Source organism: Rutilus rutilus (genome assembly GCF_951802725.1).
Source record: "Rutilus rutilus genome assembly, chromosome: 19".
NCBI classification, from domain to species: Eukaryota; Metazoa; Chordata; class Actinopteri; order Cypriniformes; family Leuciscidae; genus Rutilus; species Rutilus rutilus.
This window is the reverse complement of record NC_140232.1, coordinates 10,281,934-10,308,742: the sequence shown is the minus strand read 5'-3', so window position 1 is coordinate 10,308,742 and position 26,809 is coordinate 10,281,934. Positions and strand designations below refer to the sequence as shown.

General features: G+C 35.9%; 2 protein-coding genes across 6 annotated transcripts in view; both read left to right on the top strand.

Annotated features, from left to right (window-relative positions):
* adam9a (ADAM metallopeptidase domain 9a) overlaps positions 1 to 12,102 on the top strand; it is a 65,008-nt gene extending 52,906 nt beyond the window's left edge. For 2 of the 3 annotated variants that reach the window (XM_084388411.1, XM_084388412.1), the window contains 7 exons: positions 2,827 to 2,907; positions 3,051 to 3,156; positions 6,679 to 6,820; positions 8,490 to 8,556; positions 9,052 to 9,081; positions 10,808 to 10,878; positions 11,568 to 12,102. In XM_084388411.1, the coding sequence (XP_084244537.1) occupies positions 2,827 to 2,907; positions 3,051 to 3,156; positions 6,679 to 6,820; positions 8,490 to 8,556; positions 9,052 to 9,081; positions 10,808 to 10,878; positions 11,568 to 11,628 (558 nt within the window). In that variant the 3' untranslated portion in view covers positions 11,629 to 12,102. The remainder of the gene's footprint in view (positions 1 to 2,826; positions 2,908 to 3,050; positions 3,157 to 6,678; positions 6,821 to 8,489; positions 8,557 to 9,051; positions 9,082 to 10,807; positions 10,879 to 11,567) is intronic. The other variant, XM_084388413.1, reaches the window with a different exon arrangement.
* A 1,971-nt stretch (positions 12,103 to 14,073) lies between these two features.
* ogdha (oxoglutarate dehydrogenase a) overlaps positions 14,074 to 26,809 on the top strand; it is a 51,595-nt gene continuing 38,859 nt past the window's right edge. Inside the window, exons 1-2 of one of the 3 annotated variants that reach the window (XM_084388409.1) lie at positions 14,074 to 14,314; positions 16,227 to 16,636. In XM_084388409.1, the coding sequence (XP_084244535.1) occupies positions 16,412 to 16,636 (225 nt within the window). In that variant the 5' untranslated portion in view covers positions 14,074 to 14,314; positions 16,227 to 16,411. The remainder of the gene's footprint in view (positions 14,315 to 16,226; positions 16,637 to 26,809) is intronic. The other 2 variants (XM_084388408.1, XM_084388410.1) reach the window with 2 other exon arrangements.

The window sequence follows — 26,809 nt, the reverse complement described above, 5'->3', positions numbered from 1 at the left end:
CCTAATTTGCCCTGTTTTTTCTAAAAAACATTTTCCCACATTTGTTTAAACTGTCTTTATATACCAATACATAATTAAAATGTAAGTACTCTGAAAAAGAGAGTATAAAAATCGAGTGTCTGTCGAGCTGTGTTTATTGCAGCCCTGAGAGGACTACAGACACTCGATTTTTATACTCTCCTTTTCAGAGTACTTACATTTATAATTATGTATTGGTATATAAAGACAGTTTAAACAATTTGGGAAAAAGTTTTTTAGAAAAAAACCTGCCTACCCTGCCTTTAAGCAATTTAAGGCCTTAAAAAGTTCTTAAATCAGAGCAGAAAGTCTTCAATTCTTAAAATCATGGCATTAAATGTTGCATGCTTTGCAAAAACAATAAATATTTTCCTCAGCATTAATGTCCTGTTTTCCAATACAAATATCTAAACATCTTTGAATATATACATTTTCTTGAGATGCAAATGTAAGTCTTAAAAAATTAAACAAAATCAAGTGAGTTAATGCTTAAAAAAAGAACAAATACCTGTCAATGAGTTATCAAACTTTCCTTTGAGTTAAGTTGATTTTTCTGAGACCATTGGCAGATATTTGTTCTTGTTTTAATCATAAACTCTCTTCATTTTGATCAGTTTCAAAGAAAACAAGAATTCATATTTTATTCCATTTTGTATGTAAATGCAATTTAATTTAAGATTCTTTAGACATTTGCACTGAAAAAAAAAAAGACAAAATTCTTAGGGAAGAACATCCCTTTTTTGCATTGTGATCAGAAGTTACAGTAAAATATATTATTTCCATAATCTATTCCAGTGGATGGGAGCAGAGCGATTCAAGCTGCTTCTTCTTTGTGTGTGTGTGTGTGTGTGTGTGTGTGTGTGTGTGTGTGTGTGTGTGTGTGTGTGTGTGTGTGTGTGTGTGTGTCTGTCTGTCTGTCTGTCTGTCTTGTCTGTCTGTGTGAAACACAGACATTTACATTTAGATAACATGTTGATGTATTGAGTTCCTTGCAACTTATTCCTTAAATTTTCTTTACTTGATCTTAAAAAGGTCTTTAAAAAGTCTTAAATTTACTTTTATAAAACCTGCAGAAATCATGATTCTGTATTAGGATGATTCTTCAATTAAATGTTCTGCCCACTAGGATGATTTCTTTATTTTTAGCAATTGTCCTTGCTTTAAATGATGTATTGTAATATATTTTATTGTGCCTCTTGAACTACCTTTTGTTAACCTCTTGTGTAAATTAAATTTTATGCCAAAATACTTTTTTTTTCTGTATTTTCAGCTTATCCCCTACCCAGACTTTTAAACGTTTTTCTCTCAAATATAAATATATAAAAATTGAAAAAACTATGGAAATTCTACATTGGACTTATTGCTAATAAAACAAAAACAAATCATATTTTCATTACAAAGAGTTGCTGTTCCCAATACTACTGCCATTACCATCATGCCAAGCATTGCAGAGAACAATCGAGTTTCTCCTCGAGTATATTATATTTGGTTCTGATGTAAATATGAAGTTTCTAATGAGTGACAGTAAAAAATCTGAAATGTCATTAGTTTTCTGGTTTTTCCATAATGGTCAGACAGCAGCTTTATTTGTCATTACCAAACTGATCAGTACTTTTCATTAAGAAACATCAGTTTGTTTTTTGTTGACTGCTAGTTAACTTGTTAGTATCCATCTTTTTCTCTAAAAACTGACAAAACAAACATCACTTAGGATAGTTCACCCCAAAATGAAAATTCTGTCATAATTTACTTACCCACAAGTTGTTCACTTGTTCACCCTCAAAGAGCAAAGAAAACAAACTACAAAAGAACAAAGACAAATTATTTTCAGGTAGAAAAACATTTCATACTAGAAATACTACATAAAATGTATAATCAAATGTATAAAGAACAATGCAGTCTTTACTGTACTAATTTAAACATACATGTATTAAAAGTTACAAAAGATATTATAGTTACAAAAGTGATTCAGTCAAGAGCAGTGAGAGTTCTCAAGCGCTCTGTCGCACATCTCTGACAGCTCTCCTTGAAAGCACGTGTATATACAGAAATGAGTTCTCTTTCGCTGCATGCCGCACTTCAACTGTTTAAAATCACTTGTTTTTAAAGTGCAGTGCCTAAAAACGCATGCAAACGAAAAGCTTTCGTGACCGCCTAGCACAGCAATGTCACATGAGCGTAACCACGATAGAGATGATAGTCCAAAATCTCTACCGGTTGACAAATTGTATTCTATATTCTTTAAAGAATATGGGTAACGTCTAGGTTACTAATATAACCCCTGTTCCCTGAAGGGGGGACCTGCAGGCAGACCCCTAAGAGAGAGGGATGAGAGTGGCAAGGCACAGTGTAGTGGGACGGATGCCTTTGGCGATGAGCAAACTGAGGGGCAGCTCACAATGGTTTGGTAGCACGTCGGAACAGGCTCTTGATTGCCTCAGCCTTCTTCTGGACTGCCGAGAACTGCTGGGCACAGTTCTCGACATCGTCGCCGAAAAGGCCACCTTGTGAGCATCAAGAAAGCGCGCTTTGTATTCGAGAATATCTTATTTTGTGTTCAGCAGAAGAAAGAATTTGAACAACTTGAAGGTGAATAAATTGAGTGATGAAAACAGAATTTTCATTTTTGGGTGAACTATCCAAACACATTTAGAATCCACTTGAGGGCTGACTGAGGGCATGATCAGATCTTTTTTCCATGACAAAACATAGTTTGAAATACGTTTTTTTTTTCTCCAAAATTTCATCCGCACACTGATTTTTTTTTTTTACTTTGGAAAAACAAAACTCATATTATTTGTATTGCAGATTTGTCTGAATTTTGAGTGCAAAAGTGCAGACGTGCTGAATTATGACTGTGACGTTGAAAAGAAATGCAATGGCCATGGGGTACGTATGCATACACTACCCACAATTCAATGCCACCATTTGAAATACACGTATTTAACCGTCTGTTTTTTAAATCCTAATCCTAAATACCTTCTACATCTTTGTAAAATGTGTGCTGAGTGTTTGTGCTTGACTACTTTAAGGTGTGTAACAGCAATAAAAACTGCCACTGTGATAATGGCTGGGCTCCTCCATTCTGTGAGACCTCTGGTTATGGAGGAAGCATTGAAAGCGGCCCCACCTGGGATGGTAAGGCTGCTTTACGGCACAGCTAGAGCTTCACAAAGGATTATCAGTACCTTTATCTCGTGTCATCTGTAATAATGTGATTAATAGTGCTGTCGATTGATAAAAATTTTTTTTACTAATTAATAATCACTTTTCTGTAATCTCACCTATGAAAGTTTTTCATATATTTTTATATTGTAATACTTTCAATCTCTAAAATAATGTAGAAACAACATAATGTACGTATGTTTAAAATATTTGTTTAATAGCGTCTTTTTACTAAGCACTATGAATTAAGGCCAGTATCACTGATACTGATGACTCTATTAAATGTTTTTTTCTTCTTAATTTTAGCTATTAAATTACAGCCATTTTAGCTATTAATTATAGCCATTCAAAATTACAGTATAATTGAAAGCTATAATTTCTAACATTTAATAGGCTTCTTTTTCTTTAAATTAAGTGAACTTAAAGGGATAGTAATGAAAATTCTATCTGTAATTACGTCCCAAACCCATAAGACTTTCATTCATCTTCGGAACACAAATGAAGATCTTTTTGATGAAATCTGAGAGCTTTCTGTACCTCCATTGGCAGCTACGCAACCAGTTTGACTCTTGACTTTGACTTTATTTTCTGAAGAGACTTGATCGCTTTATATGATGAACAGATTTAATTTAGGCTTTAATTACATATAATTATTGATCAGCTAACATAAACAGAAGCTCAAACGTGGTGTGTAACACAAGAATGAACCTCATTGGTTCTTGCAAGTCAAGGGAACATGCTTGCGCTTCCGTTTATCACAACTGATGTGTGAGTTGATGAATGTTTATATGTGAATTAAAGCCTAAATTCAATCTGTTTATCATAAAGCGATCGTGTCTCTTCCAGGGTTATTATAGTTTTGCATTTTTCATTAGTTTTTATTTTTATTTCGTTTTGACTTTTTGTTTTCAAATTCAGTTTAGTTTTAATTAGTTTTTAAAGTGGGTTTGCTAGTTTAGTTTATTTTTTATTTTTTGAAAATGCTTAGTTTTAGTTTAGTTTTAGTGATAGTTTTAGTCTTTTTTTGTAATTTGGGTTATTTTTCAGGGGCAAGATTCAAAAAGGTCAGAAAAAGTATTGTGTAATAATAACTCAACAAAAACATCATACAATTTTAGAAAAAAATTCACACCCCATTGAAATTCCTTTACCTCTTACAAAATCCACAGTACCAACAATCTATACATCTTCTTCACACCTTATACAAATGCCACAGCTGTACAATTTTCACACCCATACTAAATTTATCATATACAGTCAATAGCCTACTCATCTGGATTGAAGCAGCAAACATTCAGTGTAAAAGTAAAAAAATGACATAACATTATTTAATATTTGAATCACAGCTTATATAGTGTTTTGACATCGACAACCACAACCAAAAAGTGCATTTTACCTCAAACATGCGACTAGTTAACTTTCTAAAGAAAGCGCAATCGCTTCTCGGGTCGACATTAACACACTGACAAAATTATAGCTGAACGAATACGCTGCGTGTTTTAAATAGCGTTAAAAAATGAAAGACCTCGACAAAGACAAAAACTAAGGACATTTACTCTATAATTTTATTTTATTTTAGTTAGTTTTGCCAAACACACATTACTACGGAAGAGGATTAGGGCCAAGCAATAATAAAAAAATAAAACCATCTCGAGATTAAAGTCATTATAATGCGAGATTAAACTCGTTAAATTTCGAGAAAAAAAGTCGAAATACAATCTTGAGAATAAACTCATTACATTTCGAGAATAAAGTCGTTGTGTTTCGAGAAAAAACTCGTTAAATTTCAAGAAAAAAGTCGAAATACAATCTTGAGAATAAACTCATTACATTTCGAGAATAAAGTTGTTGTGTTTCGAGAAAAAACTCGTTAAATTTCAAAGAAAAAAACTCGAAATACAATCTTGAGAATAAACTCATTCAATTTCGAGAATAAAGTCGTTGTGTTTCGCGAAAAAACTCTTTAAATTTCGAGAAAAAAAATCGAAATAATCGTGAGAATAAACTCATTAAATTTCGAGAATAAAGTCGAAATGAAATGTAGAGAATAACGCATTCGATCAGTGTTCATTGCATAGCCTACTGATATCAACCTCATCGAGGTTTCGTGGTTTCCAGGATACCATAAGACGCATTATTAATCGTTGTTGGTTGTGTAGGCCTCCATCCAAAGAATGTAACGACTGTAACCATCTATACAGCCATATAATGGCAATGCCGTACGGTTTTAATTTATCATAGCTGTCCATATGCCAGAGTGCATTTGGGCCAGTCTCCTTCGTCAAAATTCCACACCTTGAGGATCAACAAGTTTAATAATGCGTCTTATGGTATCCTGGGAAACCACGAAACCTCCATGAATTTCATGTTGGACAAAAGCGAGTACATCATGCAAATTGGACTGATTTTTTCTTCTAAATAGACCTAAATTTAGCCGACCTAGACCTAAGAATGTTCTATTCATTGTTACTGAAAGAAAGTCTAAAATATAGCTTGACTAAGTGATTCAACTCTGCCATGTCCTCTATCAGTAGGCTATGCAATGAACACTGATCGAATGCCTTATTCTGTACATTTCATTTCGACTTTTTTTCTCGAAACACAACGACTTTATTCTCGAAATTTAATGAGTTTATTCTCACGATTACTTCGACTTTTTTTCTCTAAATTTAACGAGTTTTTTCTCGAAACACAACGACTTTATTCTCAAAATTTAATGAGTTTATTCTCAAGATTGTATTTCGAGTTTTTTTTTTTTTTTTGAAATTTAACGAGTTTTTTCTCGAAACACAGCGACTTTATTCTCGATATTTAATGAGTTTATTCTCAAGATTGTATTTCGACTTTTTTTCTCGAAATTTAACGAGTTTAATCTGGCATTATAATGACTTTAATCTCGAGATTGTTTTATTTATTTTTATTATTGCTTGGCCCTAATCCTCTTCCGTACATTACAGGTTTAGTTAGTTATCGGTTTTTTTTGTAATGCCTCGTTTTTATTTTTATTTCAGTTAACGACAATGTTTTTTCCCACCTAGGTTTCGTTTTTTCGTTCGTTTTCATTAACGATTATAACCTTGGTCTCTTCAGAAATTTTTGGACCAAACCGCTCAATTCATTTGGATTACTTTTACAATCTCATTATAAACTTTTTGAAGTGTCAAAGTGATAGTTGCATAGCTGTCTATGGAGGGACAGAAAGCTCTCAGATTTCATCAAAAATATCTCAGTGCGGCACCGGCACACTGTCTGAGGTGGCATTCTGTGCACGCGTGTCGGGTGTTTTTTCACAGAGAGCCGCTTCACAAACAGTGAAGAGTTGAGTTTTGTGCTTGAATGGCGTTAATTGAATTAAATGTTTTTAATGTGCTAAACTGAAGAAAAAAATAACTTTAATTTTGACAGCCCTAGTGATTACCTCAAATTAAATCTCTCTCTCTCTCTCTCTCTCTCTCTCTCTCTCTCTCTCTCTCTCTCTCTCTCTCTCTCTCTCAGATAAAGATACTTCCACAAGGGATGGTCTTCTTGTGTTCTTTTTCCTTGTTCTTCCTCTTTTGGCATTGGGTTTATTCGTGTTCTTCAAGAGGAATGAGCTGAAGCAACGTTTTTTCAGAAAGAAACGCTCTCAGGGTTATGAGTGAGTATAAAGAGTGATATATATGTATATATATACTCAACATTTTATGATGTCATCAACTCTGAACAAACCCAGTATGTTGTTTAAATGATAAGTGATAATGAACTGTTGAATAACTGAAATTAGTGCATGCCCTAAGTTGAAAATTAAATTAAATTATTTTTATTATTCTTAATGATGGCTCTTTTGCGAATTTCTGATCATTTGTTATGGTACTATCTGTCATGCATAATCAATAACTTAAGACAAGGTAAATAGCAAAATAATTAATTAATAAAAAGCTAGTAATTAAAAGTTAACTCAGTTAATAATGAATTTAAAACACTAACCATTAACCGGCAGCAGAGAACCGTGAAAATAGAAATATGTTGTTAAATTATTCATATATTCATTTTAAATTGTGAGAAGTACTTCAAGTAAATGTTTTAGGTCAAAGGGTTTGGCTCCCAATCACAATCAAGCATTCAACAGTGCTACAGTGTAACAGCAAATATTTAAAAGGCATATCAAAAACAATTCCAATATGTCCAAAGAATTGTGATGTATATTTAAAGTGCCTCTATTTTGCATGCTTTTTCGGATATTACCTTTCATGTGTGCTCAATAAATGTCGTTATTGTCTCCCAAAGAAAGAACTGATTCTGAACTGCCTGAAACGAGTCGTCAATAATTCCAGTCTTAATACCTGCACAAACCTACGTAAGATTGCAAAACATTTGCATAATGCTCTTCATTGGCTGGCCGTGAACAACATCTACTTTGACCCGCCCTCAAACACTGTAGTTGTAGTTAAGGCCTGGAAGAGTTTGGTTTGTTGTGTCTATATGTCAAAAATACGCTTTTTTATGTGATGTGAAAGGAAATCCACTTAGCATGCACTTCCAAAGGATAAGGGCTCGGGCTCAAATTTATTCTGTAAAACCGATGCCATCGTTACTGTTCGTTAGTCTGGCTATAGTATCACCAGACCAAGCTCAATCTTCTTTTAAGATTGAACATTAGTCTGCTCTGTATTTTCTACTGCACAAGAGGCATGATCAACGGGCATAGTTCAAATGACTCTGTACGCAATTGGATAGTCCTTCAACCAATCAGACCAACGATCCAGGTGACGTACTTTGCAGCGAAAACTCCAGGCAGGAAACGTGTGAACAAACATGTTGGTTTGGAGCATTGATCAGCGGTTTGCAGAAGCAGCAATGGCATGAGTGGTATTAACACCCATTCGAGCGATTTGTTCTAGTCTAACTGTTTGTACCACTGTGTATACAAGTGCTGAGGAAGCCTCTGGACACGCTGAAAGTGGTAGACCAATCACAACAGACTTTCCTTGTTTCCGTCTGACCAATCAGAGCAGGCTCACAGAAAAGAATGGTTTTAGAGTGACTGAATCCTTTATTAAACTGTTCAATACATTGTGAGAAAACAGGTATAATGTATAGAAAATTTAAGTACTAGGTATTTTAAGGTATTTTTTTGTACCTTAGATGCAGGTAAACCTACTGTAGGAGACCTCCAAAACTAATTTAGGAACCTTAAAATAGCATAATGGGGCACTTTAAAGGCATGAAATGAAATTGATGAATTGTATTAAACAAATTATGTTTAGTGTTCAATATAACCTAAAAAATTTTTTATATTGATCAGCATTCTTTGTTTGTTTCCTCAGAGCTGACAGCAGACCGCAGGCTCCTGTGTCCCAGCGGGGAAACCCCAATCGTATAGTAAAGGATGGGGTGAGTGAGCAACACTACATTTCACTGACTAACATACTGCCGATGATTAATTCACTAAATGTAGTGCTAATGTGAATCTAACATGTGTAATTAACCTATAGTACTGTACCTTTTTGTCGTTTTTTTGTTTTGTTGTTCAGTATATGTGTCTGAGCATAACACAACTTTACAAATGCCCACTAAACGCCTGAGTAATAACAATGCAACAGAAACTTAACTAGCCAGTAAATTAGTTAATTACTGTGTGAAGAGGGAAAACAAGTTTGAAACCTTCCCAGTTAAACAAAACATTACCATTGCATTTACAGTTCTTTCTATTTGGAAAGAACAATTCATGGGAAGTTAACCAAGTTAAAAAGAACAGGTTCATGAGAAATCGTCTGTCCTTCACATTTAACTGAAGTCATTAAATGTTATATCTCAGTTCTAAACAATAGTCTGCTGATATAAAGATGATGACCAAGCTCCTCTTTTTTTCTCTCTTCTTTGATAAAGCACCAGGCTCAGTTATTGCCACCAGAGGAGGTAAATAACTGTATACAATTTATTTAAGAGGGTTTTTACTGTATTTATACTGTGGGCCATCTCTGTTGCTGTTGCATTTAAAGTACCCTTTGTGCTTCTCTGCATTGTTCCTAACCTTTCTTTCTCTCCTTACACTTTGTCTTTTGTAAGAAAGAACCATCTTGCACATTCATTTAATTAAATAATTAATTATTAAATAATTTAAATAAATTAAATAATTCAATATATTTCAATACATTAAATAATCATTATAGTAATAATAATAATATATTTGATTTACATCTTACTAACCCTGACTTGATGTATACGTTAACAAAATTAATTCTCACTTCAGCACTTCAGGATTTTTTTTTTCAGAGCTTTAATTTTTTCAGACATTAATTAATATTCAAAAGAATGTACTATACCAGGGATTCTCAACTCTGGCCTTTAAGGTCCAGTTTCCTGCAGAGTTTAGCTCCAACCGTAATCTAGCTCACCATCTTATAAATTTCTAGTAATCCTAAACATAGATATATAAATACACAGACACATCATTGGCCACTTTGGCCCGTTGCAGCGATACGTCCGCCATATTGGACCGGGCAAGACTGCTCTATAAACAAATACAAGTAAACGGGGAGCTGCTGTTTATCTTGACAAAAAGCACATTTACAAAAAAGGTTCGGCCTCCAAATTAGTAAGAATCTCGGTAGTTAGACCTTAAATGTTATTCATTGTCATAAATAATTGTGAAAACTCTTGCTTGTCAAACATAGATTTGGTTTATTTATTTATTTTCTGGTTAATTGTGAAGTCGTCCCTAATGCAATATAATTATATGTACATGAAATGTGCATAGTTTTTCATTGTGGAAATTGCTTTTTCTGTCTTCAACACCATCATTTTAGCTATTTGTCTTGCACCTTCAGTTCACAACACAGCTTGTTTACTTTTAATCACTGAACAAATTACTGACAAATTCACATAAAATTATGTTAAAAAAAATGGAGTATCCTAGGAAACATAGTCTGTTGCGGCTTAAGTGAACGTAAACAGTAGAGAAAGACAAGGCATGTGTACATGCAGTAAATTGGATTCGACATTTATTATGGTGATGTGAGGATTGTTTTAAGTTCACTTAAATTAAAAGTTTTTTTGAAGCCTAATAAATGTTAAAATAAAAACTGATAGCTTTCGATTACACTGTAATGTTGAATGGCTATAATTAATGTTAAAATAAATTATTTTCATCGAGACATCAGTAGCAGTATTAGTATCAGCCTTCATTCATTTGGAGATTAACCGTGAAATTTCTACATTATAAAATATATTAAAAACATATCTATATATATGAAGAGTTCAGATGCAAAATATTAACATGCCTAAGACTTTTGCACAGTACTATATACATATATGTATATATGTATGTGTTTATATATATATATATATATATATATATATATATATATATATATATATATATATATATATATGTGTGTATGTGTGTGTGTATTTGCTTGTTTGTTTGTTTATTAAAACAGACTAATGGTAATTAAATGAGTCCTATATGCTTAGTTTTATGTGATTTTATTTTGTTGTGATACTGTAGCTATTATGTCACTGAACTCAGACTTAACTCTGATGTTAATTAATTAAATCTTATGTAGTTCAGTTAATTTATTCCTGAGTAACCCATCATGCATATGTTTGTGCAGTAGTAACAGGAGTTTCTGTCTTTTTGCAGGTGGTTCAGACTAATAAATCAGCCTCTGTGCCATCTTACACCACCAGACCGCCACCACCACCATTTGCACGGTAATAATATACAGTACAATACCGTTCAAAGGTTTGGGTTGGCAATTTTTTTTAAAGAAATTAATATGTTTATTTATTCAGTAAGGATGCATTAAATTGACAGTAAAGACATTCAAAATCTTACAAAAGATTTCTATTCCAAATAAATGCTGTTCTTTTGAACTTTCTACTCATCAAAGAATCCTGAAAAAACATTGAGCAATTAAGTAAAATATTAAGCCGAACAATGTTTTTAACATTAATAATAATGTTTAAAAAAAAAATGAGCAGCATATTAGTAATGCCTGCTAAAAATGTGTCTTTGCCATCACAGAAATAAATTACATCGTAAAATAAATAAAAATAGCAAATAGTTATTTTAAATTGTAATAATATTTCACAATATTGTTTTTTTACTGCATTTTTTTATCAAATAAATACAGCCTCGATGAGCATAAGAGACTTCTTTTGAAAACAAAAAAATCTTACTGAACCCAAACTTTTGAATGGAAGTGTAATGCATTCCAAAACATAGTGAGCTGCCTACTTAGACAGCTGTCTTTTAAAGCAGCATTCGATGGATCATCATAAGTGGCTGATTTGTATGTTCTACACATGCAGCAACATTTTGAAAGCATTATATGTTCATAAATCCAGTTTTTAGAGAGCTTATTTCTGACCCTCACCTACCCTCTGTCCACTCTCCACAGACCACCTGCTCCTACCCAACAACTAATGCCTCAAAGACCAGCGCCTGCACCACCAGTATAACACACAACACACAGACTGACAGTTGTATTTCTGTCTGGGATGGACAGGCCAAGTGTGAAATGTGCAGTGGGAGGAGTCGAGGAGGAATCAGGTGGTTGCTCCCCCACTTATTCTCCCCTGTCCTTCTGTAAACAGCTGTCAACTGTCAATCAAACTGAGAGACGGTCAATGTTGTGAAAGGAACCTCTACTCGCAATACATCACAGAGTACATGATGGGAGCGAGAGAACTATTTAGCCAATTAAACGCTTCCCACCTGTCACGTGACAAAAGATGCCTATGGCAACAGACCGATCTCCTTAAATGTTATGATTCTTATGTGCTATATAGGACCACTGCGACTTATTGCACTTCAGTAATATTCACTGTTTATTGCAGGAATGTACAGAGACCCTTTTATTATAGGCTGGCTTTCCTCCCCCTCCACTTTTTGGTGCAAAATGTATTCTGTACACCACAGTCAATCATTGTTCCAAAAAAATGTGTTAGAATATGTTAAGGACAAGGACAAATGCGATAATTTAGTTAATAGGCATCCCTAACATTTTACAAGGTTATCAAGTCATTAGTAATATCTAAATGGCCCATGGTAACTGCAAATCATTCTCTTTGCACTGTGCATAATATTCATATTATAAATAATTTAGGTTTTGCAATACTGGAGTGCAAGACAAGAAACAAAATACGTAAAGTAATTTTGTTATTTTTATCATTTGATTCAGTGATTTAAAACTACTATTTTACCATTTATATATAGTTTTATTTGCATACTTTTATTTATATGTAACTTTTATAGAAAAATCTATTTTTTACTTTATTTGCCAAGTGAAATTCTGTCCACAATGAGGCAAAAATCAGGTAAACATGAATACTTGTTTTTTGAAAATGGCTAATTCCTAAAACCTAATGATTGACACTTTTTTTTTTTTTTTTTTTTTTTTTTGGTGGTGGTGGTTAACATAATTTTGTTTGTCAAACAACAGTAACAATGAAAACAAAGTCAAAGCTTTTCTCCTATCATTTTTAAGGGCTACATGACTTTATGCATGATAACACACTATGCGATAAATTATTTCTTCCTTTATGAAACTGATAAAAAAAGAACAAAAAGACTATTTTGTCTGCATGTTTCATAGACTTCTTTCTTTGTGATGACCGTCATACCACATGGGGTACAGCATGTGTATAAAGTCATGCAAACAAACACACACAACTGTAACATGTCTGTTGTAGACCACGTTTAGACAGTATCCTCACACTAGGACATTTCCATCATAGCAAAATCAGTAAGTGCCATACATTTCATGTCTGATAAGTGTTATTTTACATGTGTATGATTAACTGAATGAATGATGGACACAACAACCCACCCCTCACACACTGCATTTCCATTCGAAGCAGTTGTGGATTGTTGATGTTTTATGGATAAAAGATGGACTTATTTTGGACTACCTACAGTGTAATGTGGATGATGGTTTTTGCATATGAAAATAAAAAAAAACACTGGTTTGTTTTTATTGATGATGTGAGGTGCATTTTAAACACAAGTTGCACAGCATTCTTTTCAGTGAATCAGTGTCATGAACAACTCGGCCCAGGTGATTGAACGTTTATGATGTAAATGTAAGCCAATTACTATTGAACATAAAAAAATGTAGTCCTGAATGCTGGTGGTACCATTTAGCAGAAAATATTACTTATTTTCACTGTTATTTTAGTATTTTTATAAACGATTCGAGTATTTAGTAATGTTTTGAATTAGCTTTTAATTTTTTAAATTTTGTTTTCATTTTAGTTTAAGTTTTAGCAATTTTGTTGTGAATTTGTCATTTTTATCGTTTATATTTCAATTTTTCTTTAATTAATTTATAGTTTTAGTAATTTTAGTACTTCAACTTCAACTTATTTCAGTTATGTGCCAACATTTCAGATTTTTAAGTTTACATTTTAGCTTTTTTTTTTATTTATTTTTTTATGTCAGCTTTATTTCAATTAAATTATTTCATTTTGCTGATTTATGAAAACGCCAAGGAGCTCTAAAAGACAGAGACGTGTGCGACAAAACTATATTTCCCACAATTCTCTAACGCACGAGAATTCTTTGCTCATTCATATTAGGGCAAAATGTTTCCTGTCCATATGGAATTTTAAATTTCCCATTTTACTCTAATCAAAAGCATTTCGGTCATCAAAGACCACATCACGTCGGAAGTAGGAACTGAAAAGAAGCGCTAGAAAACAGCATTACTTTAACTATTTAAATAGGTTTTTTTTTTTTTTTTTTTTTTTTAACGCGCTAAGGCGTTTCCAGTCAAGAGATGTAAAAGATGTTGAATATTGTTTAATAGAAATGTAAATTATATTTCGTTAGCCTCATAGCATAATTGCCTAAGTAATATTTAAAAAAAAAAAATGACTTAGGCAATTATGCTATATGAGGCTACCGATTTATGATTTGCGGATGTCACGTGATGAAAAAAAAACCGGATTGAAATAATCGATTCTCAGAAATTAGTTCGCGGCTTCGCGCTAAACCTAGAAGTGACGTCTTAAAGCGGCTGACGTTCTTCATGACGGAGCTGCTGTTCTAGTAGTGTCGACTGTCACTCTCGTGAGCAGCGCAGGGGTCAGTTGGAGCCGCTACCACCTCCACTACACGACCAGTTTACAACAGCTGTCGGAACAAGTAAGTTTTTTTGTTTTGTGTGTCTTCCATCTGCCGTTAAAGGGAGATTTAATGACAGCGTCGGCAAAAACCGTACGAAGAGGCGCGTTCCTCATTTCATCTTTTTTAGCATGGCTGCTTGCTTTTGTTTGGTGTGGCACAAAGTTAACTGATATTTGAGGACATAAGTTAGAATTTATGCAGCAGGACACTTAACTATCCAGTTACAGAACTGCATGCCTTAACCGACCTTAATTAGCTCATTATTGTTGCTAGGTCAAGGTTTTGTGATTCTCAAGGGAAATACGTAGGGTTTGTGTCTTTATTCATTAAATAAATACATTAAACAATAAGAAAAATTAGCAACCTAGTAATAAGTTGAAATTGCATGATTGAACTCCAAGTATCGGCCTCCAATTTGATGGTTAGCATGGGCTGCTAATATTTTCATAAGAACCATGTTTAGTGAAAGGACATAATGATTGACACTCCGTGTCTCCAATAGCCTTCCACTAAGCATGACTGGTGGGTGGAGTTAGGAGTCTCCAGCCAATGGCGCTCTGAAACGCCTCAGTAGGCGGGTGTAGTTGAGTGACTCATCAGTGAAGGGGAGTGGAATGTGGATGCAAGGTCAAAACATAGGCGTGTGGAGGGAGAGAAGGGTCCATGTTTATTTCAACCACATGGTCATATTAGTTTCATTTTAGCGGAAAAGGACACCGATATCCATTATTATTTTGTTAAAGTAGAGTATAGTTCAGTTTATTACAGTAACAACGGATCTGATTTATTTCTTATGTAGGAAAGGAAAGGCAATGCTTTGTCAAAATGTTAAGAAAAAACTCTTCGCAAAGTTGCATATGGCATATTGTGATGAAAAATATTAAGTTAATGATGCTAGAAATGCTCGTCTAGATATAAAATAAGTCAATTGTTGTGGGGTTCAAGGGTTTGCAGCGTAACATGAATTAAATGTTATGTAATGTTTTTTACACATGTGGTTTACTTTCTACAATCAAAATGTGACTTATAAATCTTAGACTTAAACCTTATAAATAAATATATAGATTGCCATGTGATTAATTCTGTCTTTTTTACCAGCAAGTAGTTTGTAGTATGTTATGTGGGTGATTAAAATAGACGTACCTTTGACCCCCATTTCTCTGTGTGCATTAGTAAAGATGTTCATTTCTATTTGCAACAAAAGAGGTTAAGTAACCAGCATCAAAAGTTTTTGTAACCTCATTACATCAGTGTTATGCGAGTTAGGCTCCTGTTGATTGGCAAAGCAGCAGTTGAGTTGGGTGAAAAATAAATTCAAGCTTCACTTAATTTTTTCATCATTCGATAAACACTATGTATAGTTATGATTGCTAAACAATAAACATCCAGGATATGCACACGTAAGGACCATTTTAAACAATAAACTGACACAAATACATATAAATATGTGTCATTCAACATACAGTAACTTTGAACGGTCCTTCTTCTCCAAACCTTTAAACACTGGGTCGGTTCCGACTAGGTCACGTGTGACCTTTCAAACGTGATGACATGTTCTCGAAAATAAGGTTCTTTTGTAGCTCTTATCATGAGCTTGACTATCACTTTGACCTTTGTCTGGGCTCTGGAGGTGACCATTGTGCCATGGAAAGTACTAAACTGCATAAACAGATATGAAAGATTACATTCTTTCTTCTTTCTATGAATATGTTTTGTCTTGATGATGATTGCAGCTACTGTTGTACTTGTAATATATAAACTGTTTGTTTTGCTTTTGCACTAAAAATCTCATTAAAACCTCCATGTCATACCCAGGGTAGAAACTTCCTAACAGCATAGGAATATCTATCAAATCTATTTGTCTTTAAATTGCTGAGATAAACTGCACATTTTAATGCTCCTCTGATTGACTTTTCTGTTTTTCTTCCAGAGTGCAAAACGCCAATAGGAGTAAAAAGGTCAAGGGCTTTTGGAACGTGTCCATTCTTCCCCAGGAAATTAAAACGCATTTTCCGTTTTGGGCTAAAGAAGGAGGTGACACTTCTCTTTTCTGTTGTGGCACTGGGGACATCCAGGAACTCGTGAGTGTGGGTGGTGTTTGTTAAATAGACTGCGATGCACCGCTTAAGGACTTGTGCGGCACGGCTCCGGCCAATCACTGCCTCTCAGACTGCTAAAAATCTATCACAGCAGAGGCCAGCATCCACCCCTAGGACGTTTCAGCCATTCAGGTGCTACACTGCACCGGTGGCCGCAGAGCCGTTTCTGAATGGAACGAGCTCCAACTATGTCGAGGAGATGTACTATGCATGGTTGGAGAATCCCAAGAGTGTGCACAAGGTAAGAGGCAAAGGACGTACTGTTGAATGATGTGAAGAGACCTCTCTGTTGTCTTGTCCATTCTCAAACTAAAGTTTTGGGTCTTGGGTGTTTGCATAAAAATGCCAAAAAAACATCTTAATTCAGGTATACACTAAATTTCCATCTATCTACAGATGCTGGGTAGCAACTTGTGTGTCTTGGATCACATTACTGGGATCCCTGGTTGTATTTTTAGAGCAGTCATGGGAGTGTGTCGGTTCCAGGACATACTGACACACAGCTGATTCATTATGGGCATTTAGTTGTTTTAACCCTCTGCACTTCTTATGAGGTTTTATGTAATAAACCTTAGTTATAATAACCACCTTAAGTTCAAAAGTGATAACAAGGTCCAGACTCCAGAGTATCTTGGGTTAATGTTTTGCTCACCGTCCTGTGGATGGATATTTCCGCCCATCCCTCAGGCAATTACGTTTTGGCCATCTAGATCAGATATTTTCTTCAGGTTTTGAAGGAAGGGTACAGCCCCACCAGTTGCTACATTGCTATGGTTTCTTGATCTGAATTCCCCCACTTTACTTTATTCAGTGTAATGGTTGCTAACCTTAAACTGTATATTGTCGTCTTTCGATGCATTTGATAAAATGACATTCATTACAAGATTATTAGTTAAAACATTTCAAAATGCACCTGCAGACTATTTTTCCAGTCATGAATTTTGTCATTGACGATTACTATAAAATATTGTGCAAAAAATCTTGTCTCGTTCTCGTGAACCCAATCTCAATGTATCCCAAAATTATATGTATTTTTTTTTAAATGCTGGCATACCAGTGTGTAGCTGAAACAATTGCTGCATCTTTTTAATGGCAATGACCAGCAATATGAAATGTTTTGAGAGGGAACCTTTGTTAACCGCATTCCCTTCTTACTAGTGTTTATAACTTTAGAACAACAATAATAACCCACAAAACTTAGCCTACTCTTTAACATGGCAAATATCATGCAGTGACCTATTATGACAGCCCCCACAGAATCCAGTCACAAATGGAACATAATGTTGAATGTCACGGGGTTTGTCTCAATCAGCTTCCGAGGTCATGAATCAGTATATCGTGTACGCGAATTTGGGCGCTGGTAAGGACTGTAAGGACCCTGGTTCACTACACATTGTGACACTGATTACTCTATTTCCGGCGACATGGCAATGTCCTCATTGTACAACATCACAACTGGTATTTATGAATAACAGCAGAACTGGGATCTTTCTGACATTATTTTTAATGTTATTTAAAGTGCATTATGATCAATATTTAACTTATTACTAGGCATGTATTACCAGGGCTTGACTTTAACTTTTTTTTCTTCCTTTATTTTTGCTCACCAGCCGCTGTGGCTAGTGGTTTTCCAAAGTTACTAGCCACTCAGCATTTTCACTGGCACAATTTTGACATCAATAGCATGAGAAAAAACTGCCATAGATATTTTTAATATTATCTCATAATTTGGCAGCAGGTATATTAGGCTGCTGTCAGTTAAAGACCTGACGCACGGATCCATTATACTGTTACACAATGCGTTTTCTTTCTCAATTGTTTGTTCACTTAAAACATAACTGACTGTGTTTACGTGAGTACTCACCCAAGACCGGCATTTTGAGATTTATTTTGTGTGTATTTGACTGTTTAAGCACAATAAGCAACGAAAAAGAACAAAATTTAAGTAAGTTGTACTCTTTCTTTTAACATAACTTCAGATGTTCATTCATGTTATTTTGCGCTGTAACTGGTATTAAAGCAGAGGAGATGATCAGTTCACGTGCACTGCCGCTTCTCTTAAATTGAGCTGCGCTACAGCGATCTTTCACATCACATTAAACATTGAATAAACGATATTGGATCGTACAAATGAATCGATTAAAATTAATATGCTATTTTTTTCTATATTTATATATATCGTGCACGACGTGCAGCCATACTTGAAGTGCACACACAAATATTTAGGGACACAGCAACTTGTCAACACTGCCCCACGAATCGCTACTTTATATTACTGTAACAAGGTGGTAACATTGCTATTAAAACTCACAGCTTCATCGTTAGTAGAGAGACAAAGTACAGATGCAGGTAATACACGGTCGTTCCTACTGTATGTTTCCAGGGTCCTGTGTTCCCCAGATTTAAATAATTTTTTCTTGTTAGTGTTTGTTATTAATATGTACATTAGAGGTTTATGTTACATCCCTGGTGTGTTTAAATGTTTATTGCATTATTTTAGTGTTACATGAGTTACCATGGTGGAGTTTTGTATTTGTGTGAATGAGACTCTGTACCTTCTATAGTATACACTCACCTAAAGGATTATTAGGAACACCTGTTCAATTTCTCATTAATGCAATTATCTAATCAACCAATCACATGGCAGTTGCTTCAATGCATTTAGGGGTGTGGTCCTGGTCAAGACAATCTCCTGAACTCCAAACTGAATGTCAGAATGGGAAAGAAAGGTGATTTAAGCAATTTTGAGCGTGGCATGGTTGTTGGTGCCAGACGGGCCGGTCTGAGTATTTCACAATCTGCTCAGTTACTGGGATTTTCACGCACAACCATTTCTAGGGTTTACAAAGAATGGTGTGAAAAGGGAAAAACATCCAGTATGCGGCAGTCCTGTGGGCGAAAATGCCTTGTTGATGCTAGAGGTCAGAGGAGAATGGGCCGACTGATTCAAGCTGATAGAAGAGCAACTTTGACTGAAATAACCACTCGTTACAACCGAGGTATGCAGCAAAGCATTTGTGAAGCCACAACACGCACAACCTTGAGGCGGATGGGCTACAACAGCAGAAGACCCCACCGGGTACCACTCATCTCCACTACAAATAGGAAAAAGAGGCTACAATTTGCACGAGCTCGCCAAAATTGGACAGTTGAAGACTGGAAAAATGTTGCCTGGTCTGATGAGTCTCGATTTCTGTTGAGACATTCAGATGGTAGAGTCAGAATTTGGCGTAAACAGAATGAGAACATGGATCCATCATGCCTTGTTACCACTGTGCAGGCTGGTGGTGGTGGTGTAATGGTGTGGGGGGTGTTTTCTTGGCACACTTTAGGCCCCTTAGTGCCAATTGGGCATCGTTTAAATGCCACGGCCTACCTGAGCATTGTTTCTGACCATGTCCATCCCTTTATGACCACCATGTACCCATCCTCTGATGGCTACTTCCAGCAGGATAATGAACCATGTCACAAAGCTCGAATCATTTCAAATTGGTTTCTTGAACATGACAATGAGTTCACTGTACTAAAATGGCCCCCACAGTCACCAGATCTCAACCCAATAGAGCATCTTTGGGATGTGGTGGAACGGGAGCTTCGTGCCCTGGATGTGCATCCCACAAATCTCCATCAACTGCAAGATGCTATCCTATCAATATGGGCCAACATTTCTAAAGAATGCTTTCAGCACCTTGTTGAATCAATGCCACGTAGAATTAAGGCAGTTCTGAAGGCGAAAGGGGGTCAAACACAGTATTAGTATGGTGTTCCTAATAATCCTTTAGGTGAGTGTATATTTCAGCTTGTGGAAAGGCTACTTGTGACAAACTCAATTCATCATGTGTTATTATGGTGGTTATCAGTATAATATTCAGGTGGAATATTAATATTATATCAGGTAATGAAATATACAGTTTTTAAATGGTTACCATTCAGTCCCATAAAACCTAAAATTATGCTATCATGCTATCATATGGTGAACTGACTTTTTTATACAGTGTGGTAGGTAACCTGATACAAGGTTTTTTTTTGTTTGTTTTTTGTTTTTTTCATGCTCTGTATTTTTGTGGGAACTCGTCAAATGGGGTTTCTGTTCCCCTGCATTGCCGCATGGCTCTCAATATACAGTAACAGGCCTAGACTTGAGGGAACTAAGCAAATGGTTTTAGTAATGGAATCACAAATGATCATAGCATACTTGGAAGGTGATGATGATGATGATGATGATGTATTGATAGGGCCCTGGGAAAATGAGTCTTGACCTTTATTTTATTTTTTTGAACTTGTCTTTTTATTTCATTTTATGAAGTGCAGTCATACAGTGTCACAAATGAACTTTTTGATTGTACAGCAAGGTGCCACAGGCAAGTCCACAAACAGAACAGCAATCCACAGACATCTCTCATCCTAACCATAATACATTTGCAAATGACCAATCCATTACGATAAATAAATAAATAAAATAATAATAAAAGTAAAGAAAATATATGATATTCAGAAGAAAAAAAAAGACAATACACAACATAAAAGTGTGCACAAATGTGCATGCACAAATCCCTATGGAAAAAAAATAAATACAATTCTGCATATCAAATGAAAATGTAGGGCAATGGATGAACTTTTTTTTTAGGAATACATATGCTTTCAGTTGTAATAATGCTGTTGTATGCTCCATTATAAACTTCTTGGATTCTTTCCCTCCATTGTGCAACCGTTGGAGGGTGTGGCTTCAGCCAGGAGGCCGTAATTACCTTATTGGCTATTAAAAGAAGGACTCTCAGCAAACATGTTTGGCTGTTCTCTTCAAGATCAGCTGGCAGTAACCCTAGCACAAAGTATGATGGTTCAAGAGGTAGATTTATACAGAGACTTATACATTTTTCCAATATTCTACTATCTTAGGGCAGTCCCAAAATATATGCGTGTGGTCCCCCACCAAGCCACACCCCTCCAACAGCCGTCTGAGGTGTTGCTCCATTTTGATGTTATGAATGGAGTTCTAAAATATCTCATTCTAATTTTCCATCCAAATTCCTTCCAGTTTGGACTGGTTGCCCTGTGTCCTTGACTGCATTAAGTCTCCCACTGCTTATCTGTAATTATTGTGTTCATTTCTAGTTCCCATTTTTCTTAGTCTTGACCTTTTTAAAAGTGTGTTCACACTTGGCATGTTTGATTTGATTAAAATGAACCCTACTCTGTTAGTTAGTGTGGTTCATTTGAAGAAGTGTGAACGCTGCCATCTGAACCCTGGAGATGATGGGTCTCGGTCCAAAGTCCAAAAGAACTCTGGTGTGGTTTGAATGATATATGAATGCAGCCCGGTCCAAAGACATGTAAACAAACCAAAAACAGGAAGATGAGACCCTAAAAAGGACAGAATGCTCACACATAGGCCTACCTGTTTTTTCTCGTCACAGTAGCGATGTCACCCATCAGAGTTCGGTATAGGCAGAACCGCGTCTCCTCGAGGCAGCTATTGGTTTGTGTGTGTGACGGAGGGATTCCTGCTGCCATTTTTGACTCCTTTACACATTTTATAAGCTCTTCACAAGTTCTCAGTTGGTCAAAATACCACCACGCTACGCACATACGAGCGCATTTATCCCAGCACACAGCATTGTTCAGATGTCCAAGCGAATCGAACTACAAGTGTGAACGCAACCTTAGTTAATGTGTGCTAACAGACCATTGAACTGGGGAACATAGAACATGTGTTCATTATGTGTCGTATAAATCTGGGTCTCTCTCTCTCTCTCTCTCTCTCTCTCTCTCTCTCTCTCTCTCTCTCTCTCTCTCTCTCTCTCTCTCTCTCTCTCGTCACTTCCGGTTTCCGTTGGTGTGAGTGGTTGATTGAGTGAGTGGATGTGAGTGGGGAGCTAGCCTTTGTGCTATCTTGGGATACTGCTGTGGTCTCTTTTTTTTCCATCACGTGCATGGTAAAGGTAAGACATCATTTATAGTCTTTGAACTGGGCCGAAAATAGTTGTAAGAACAATTGGTTGAATTTTCGCGGGTATGGCGTCCTCTGTGACGCCGCCGCTGTCCATTGGACACGGGGTTCGGTTTGTTACTGATCCCGGTGTTACGATGGAAGAGGCTTTGCTTGCAGTGGGTGAACAGGTAGGTTTTGATAATATATCTCACGCGTCTAGAATGAACAAAGCTGCAGTTGTTTTTTTGAAAGATGAACGGTTGGTTCATGATTTGATTGAAAGCGGGGTGTTTATCAATGATTTGTTTGTTCAAGTTTCGCCGTTATCAGTGCCGTCTACAAGAGTAGTTGTCTCAGGTGTACCGCCTTTTATTTCGAATGAGCTGATTGAACAGGAATTGCGTAGGTTTGGAAAGTTTGCAAGTGGTTTTAAGACGGTAACGCTTGGGTGCAAAGATGCGCGTTTAAAACATGTAATCTCACTTCGCAGGCAAGTGTTCATGTTCTTAGATTCTCCAACACAGTCTTTGGATATATCTTTTAAGATAAAGCATGGAGGAGGATATTATACTGTGTATGCCAATTCAGGGAGCATGAAATGTTTTGAATGTGGTGATGTGGGACACAAGCGTCTTGCGTGCCCGCACAGAGAACAAGCTGAACGCGCAGGGGTTCATATTGAACAAGTGCATGAAGTTGATAGGCAAGTTGCTTCAACTTCTAGTAGTATGTCTACTACTCAGGGAGATCGAATGCATAGTGTAGTTAATGAAAATATTGAGACAAATCGAGATGGTAAGGGAGATGATGGATCCTCGGAGCAATCAACTTCTGTTGAGAGCGCTGTGGTACTTTCAAAAAATGTAGAAAATACAGGGGAACAAATCAGTGAAATTGAAGCCACGGGTGAAAGTGTGCCTATTGAACAGAATGCTCCAGTCGCATCTAAGGAGAAGGAAGTGTTTACTTCGTTGAATGTTGGAAGCCAGGTGGAAAGTGATGCTGAAGAGATGGAACAGGATGAGTCAGATGGTGAAGAATTTGATGGGTCAAATAGAGTGAAAGATTTGTATTCTTTGGAGGAAATTAATAATTTCCTGGATGAAACGTTTGGACAGTCAGTTAAGGTTGATGATCATTTTGATGACACAGAAAAATTCATTAGGTCGGTGGTAATGCTACAAAAGATTGTTGGTTTTGATTTGTTGGATGAACGGAAGCGGTATCGGTTGAGAAAACATGTCACGGCACTTAAAAAGTTTTCAAAATCTAATAAAACTAGAAAAGGGAAAAAAGCCTTAGTAAAAAATAAGTGATGTCAGCCTTGATCATGTTGCACTCTTTGTATATTTTTATTCTCTGTCTGTCCCTCTCTTCCTTTTTTTCTATGGGGAGTTTAAGAGTGGGCTCTTTAAATATGAATGGCGGGAGAGATAGACAGAAGAGAGAAATGGTTAAAGAGGTAGAAAAAATAAACAAACTAGATGTAATCTTTTTACAAGAAACCCATAGCACAGTAAAAGATGAAGTTGATTGGGGTTTATCTTGGGGTGGTCAAATTTTTCTAAATCATGGGAGTAATGTGAGTGGAGGGGTAGCAATACTATTTTCTAGTAATTCAAAAATTAATGTAGTAAGTTCCTGTGATTTAGTTAAAGGTCGAGGTCAAATGGTTAAAGCTAATATAGAGGGTTCAATCTATTGTTTTATTAATATTTATGCCCCTAATATCGGGACTGAAAGAATACATTTTTTCAATAGTATAAAGAAAGCTCTTGAGTTAAATGACTTTGACTATCTTATTCTAGGTGGGGATTGGAATTGTACTGTTGATTTTAATAATGACAGGCTTAGTGAGGAGCCCCATTTACAATCTAGTAGGAATTTAAAAAGTTTATTGGTTCAGTTTGATCTAATAGATGCATGGAGAATTAAATTTCCAAATGAAAAACAATATACATGGGTCAAAATCGTAGATGGAAGAGTGAGTGCAGCAAGGTTAGATAGGTTTTATCTGTCGCAAGGACTTCGATCAAAGTTAACTGATAGTGTAATTAGACCAGTTGGATTTTCTGATCATCACCTTATTACTGTAACTATTTTTTTGAAGCAAGAAGTTAATAGATCTCAATGGCTTTTTAATAATAAATTGCTCCAAGATGAAACATTCTGTGGGAATTTTAAAATTCTATGGCAGAAGTGGAAAGAAAAACAATTATCTTTTGAGTCTTTAAATAAGTGGTGGGAAGTTGGAAAGGCTCAAATCAGAATTTTCTGTCAACAATATACTTCTTTTTCTTCTGTTGTGTTGAAACAGGCCATAAAGGAGGTTGAGGAGGTCATAAGAAAGATTGAAAATGACCTTCTAAATGGTGGGGATGCCGAAAGTAACAATGCATTGAAAACAAAAAGAATGGAGCTGAGTTCCTTGCTGCAAGAAAAAGTAAAAGGGGCCCTCGTGAGGTCAAGATACGTTCAATTAAAAGACATGGATGCCTCAAGTACTTTTTTCTTTGATTTGGAAAAAAGTAGTGTGAAAGATCAGCGCATGACATGTCTGAGATGTCCAGATGGGCATATAACAACAGATGGAGGTGAAATGAGAAGATGTGCCACGGGTTTTTACACAGAGTTGTATGGCAAAGAACAATGTGATGAGGAATGTGTACAAGAACTCTTAGAAGATCTGCCTAAGCTTAGAAGAATTGAACAAACTGAGCTGGATAAAGGACTAAGCTTGGAGGAACTCACCATAGCTGTTAATCAGCTGACCTCAGGGCGCTCACCTGGAATAGATGGACTCAGTATAGATTTTTTTCAGCATTTCTGGGGGACTATAGGACCTGACGTTCATGAGGTCCTGATGAGCTCTTTTGAACAAAGCTTACTTCCAACCTCCTGTAGAAGAGCTGTGCTAACATTACTTCCTAAAAAAGGAGATTTATCTCATCTTAAGAACTGGAGACCTGTTGCGCTTTTATGTACTGAATATAAAGTGCTTTCCAGAGCTCTGTCTAATAGGCTGAAGCCTTATATTGGTTTACTTGTGCACATGGATCAGACCTATTGTATCCCAGATCGGACTATAATGGACAATTTATTTTTAATTAGAGATGTATTAGATGTGTGCAAAGTGTATGATCAGAATGTCGGACTTTTATCCCTGGATCAAGAGAAAGCATTTGACAGAATTGATCATAGGTTTTTGTTTTCTGTTTTAAAAGCTTTTGGTTTTGGAGAGAGATTTATAGCCTGGATAAGTCTCCTTTATAACGGAGCTTCGTGTATGGTTAAAGTGGGGAGGGGACTTAGTCGACCAATACCAGTGGAAAGAGGAATAAGGCAAGGTTGTCCTATTTCAGGACAGCTTTATTCACTGGCTATTGAACCACTTTTATGCTTTCTTAGGAATAACTTGAATGGTTTTAGGTTACCAAACTGTAATTTTGACTCCCCTTTAGTTGTATCAGCATATGCTGATGATATTAATATATTCATCAAAAATGATGATGATATATGTACAACTGTAAAGGCTTTGAAGTGTTATGAGAAGGCTTCTTCTTCAAAAGTCAATTGGGATAAAAGTGAAGCTTTGCAAGTGGGAAAGTGGGAAGAGGAAAATCTGCCTTGTTTACCTGGAGGTTTAAAATGGGGAAAAAATGGATTAAAAGTGTTGGGTATTTTCCTTGGCACACAACAATATCAAGAAAAGAACTGGGAGGGAATAATGGAGAAGGTGTGTGCAAAAATGTCCAGGTGGAGGTGGTTGCTGCCCCAGATGTCATACAGAGGCCGTGTTCTAGTAATGAATAATTTGGTGGCTTCTATGCTTTGGCATAAATTTATGGTTTTAAATCCACCAAAAGCACTGATTCAAAGTTTACAGAGGAAAATTTTAGATTTTTTTTGGTCAGGCTGCCATTGGATTAGAGCTGCAGCCCTTTATCTTCCTCTTGTGAGGGGGGTCAGGGACTTGTTGATTTATCTTCACGGATTGTGACCTTTAGATTAAAATCTGCACAGAGATTTTTATATGGGAATGGGTTGAGATGGCACGAAACTGCAAGGTTGCTTCTACAGAAGGCAGGGAGGTTGGGGTATAGTAAGCAACTTTTTCTATTAAAAACTGAAGAAGTAGATTTTGGAGATTTAACATCTTTCTATGATTCAGTTTTACATGCATGGCAGATTTTGAAGTTTTCAAGAGATTTAACTGCGTTGCCTGGAATGTGGCTCTTTGAAGAGCCTCTGTTTTATAATGATTTTATTTGTGTAAATTCGTTAAAGTCTGCCAGTCTACGCTCAGCACTGAGAGAGGCAGGATGTACGAAGCTAGGCCATCTCTTTAGAGCCATGCACTCATCCCTAGTTGAACTGGGTCAATTGGCCAATATAAGATCTGAGAGATTGATTAAAAAAATAGTGGAGGACGTTTGTGAGTCACTGCCACAGTCACTGAAAGCTTTTGCCAGTGACAGTGAT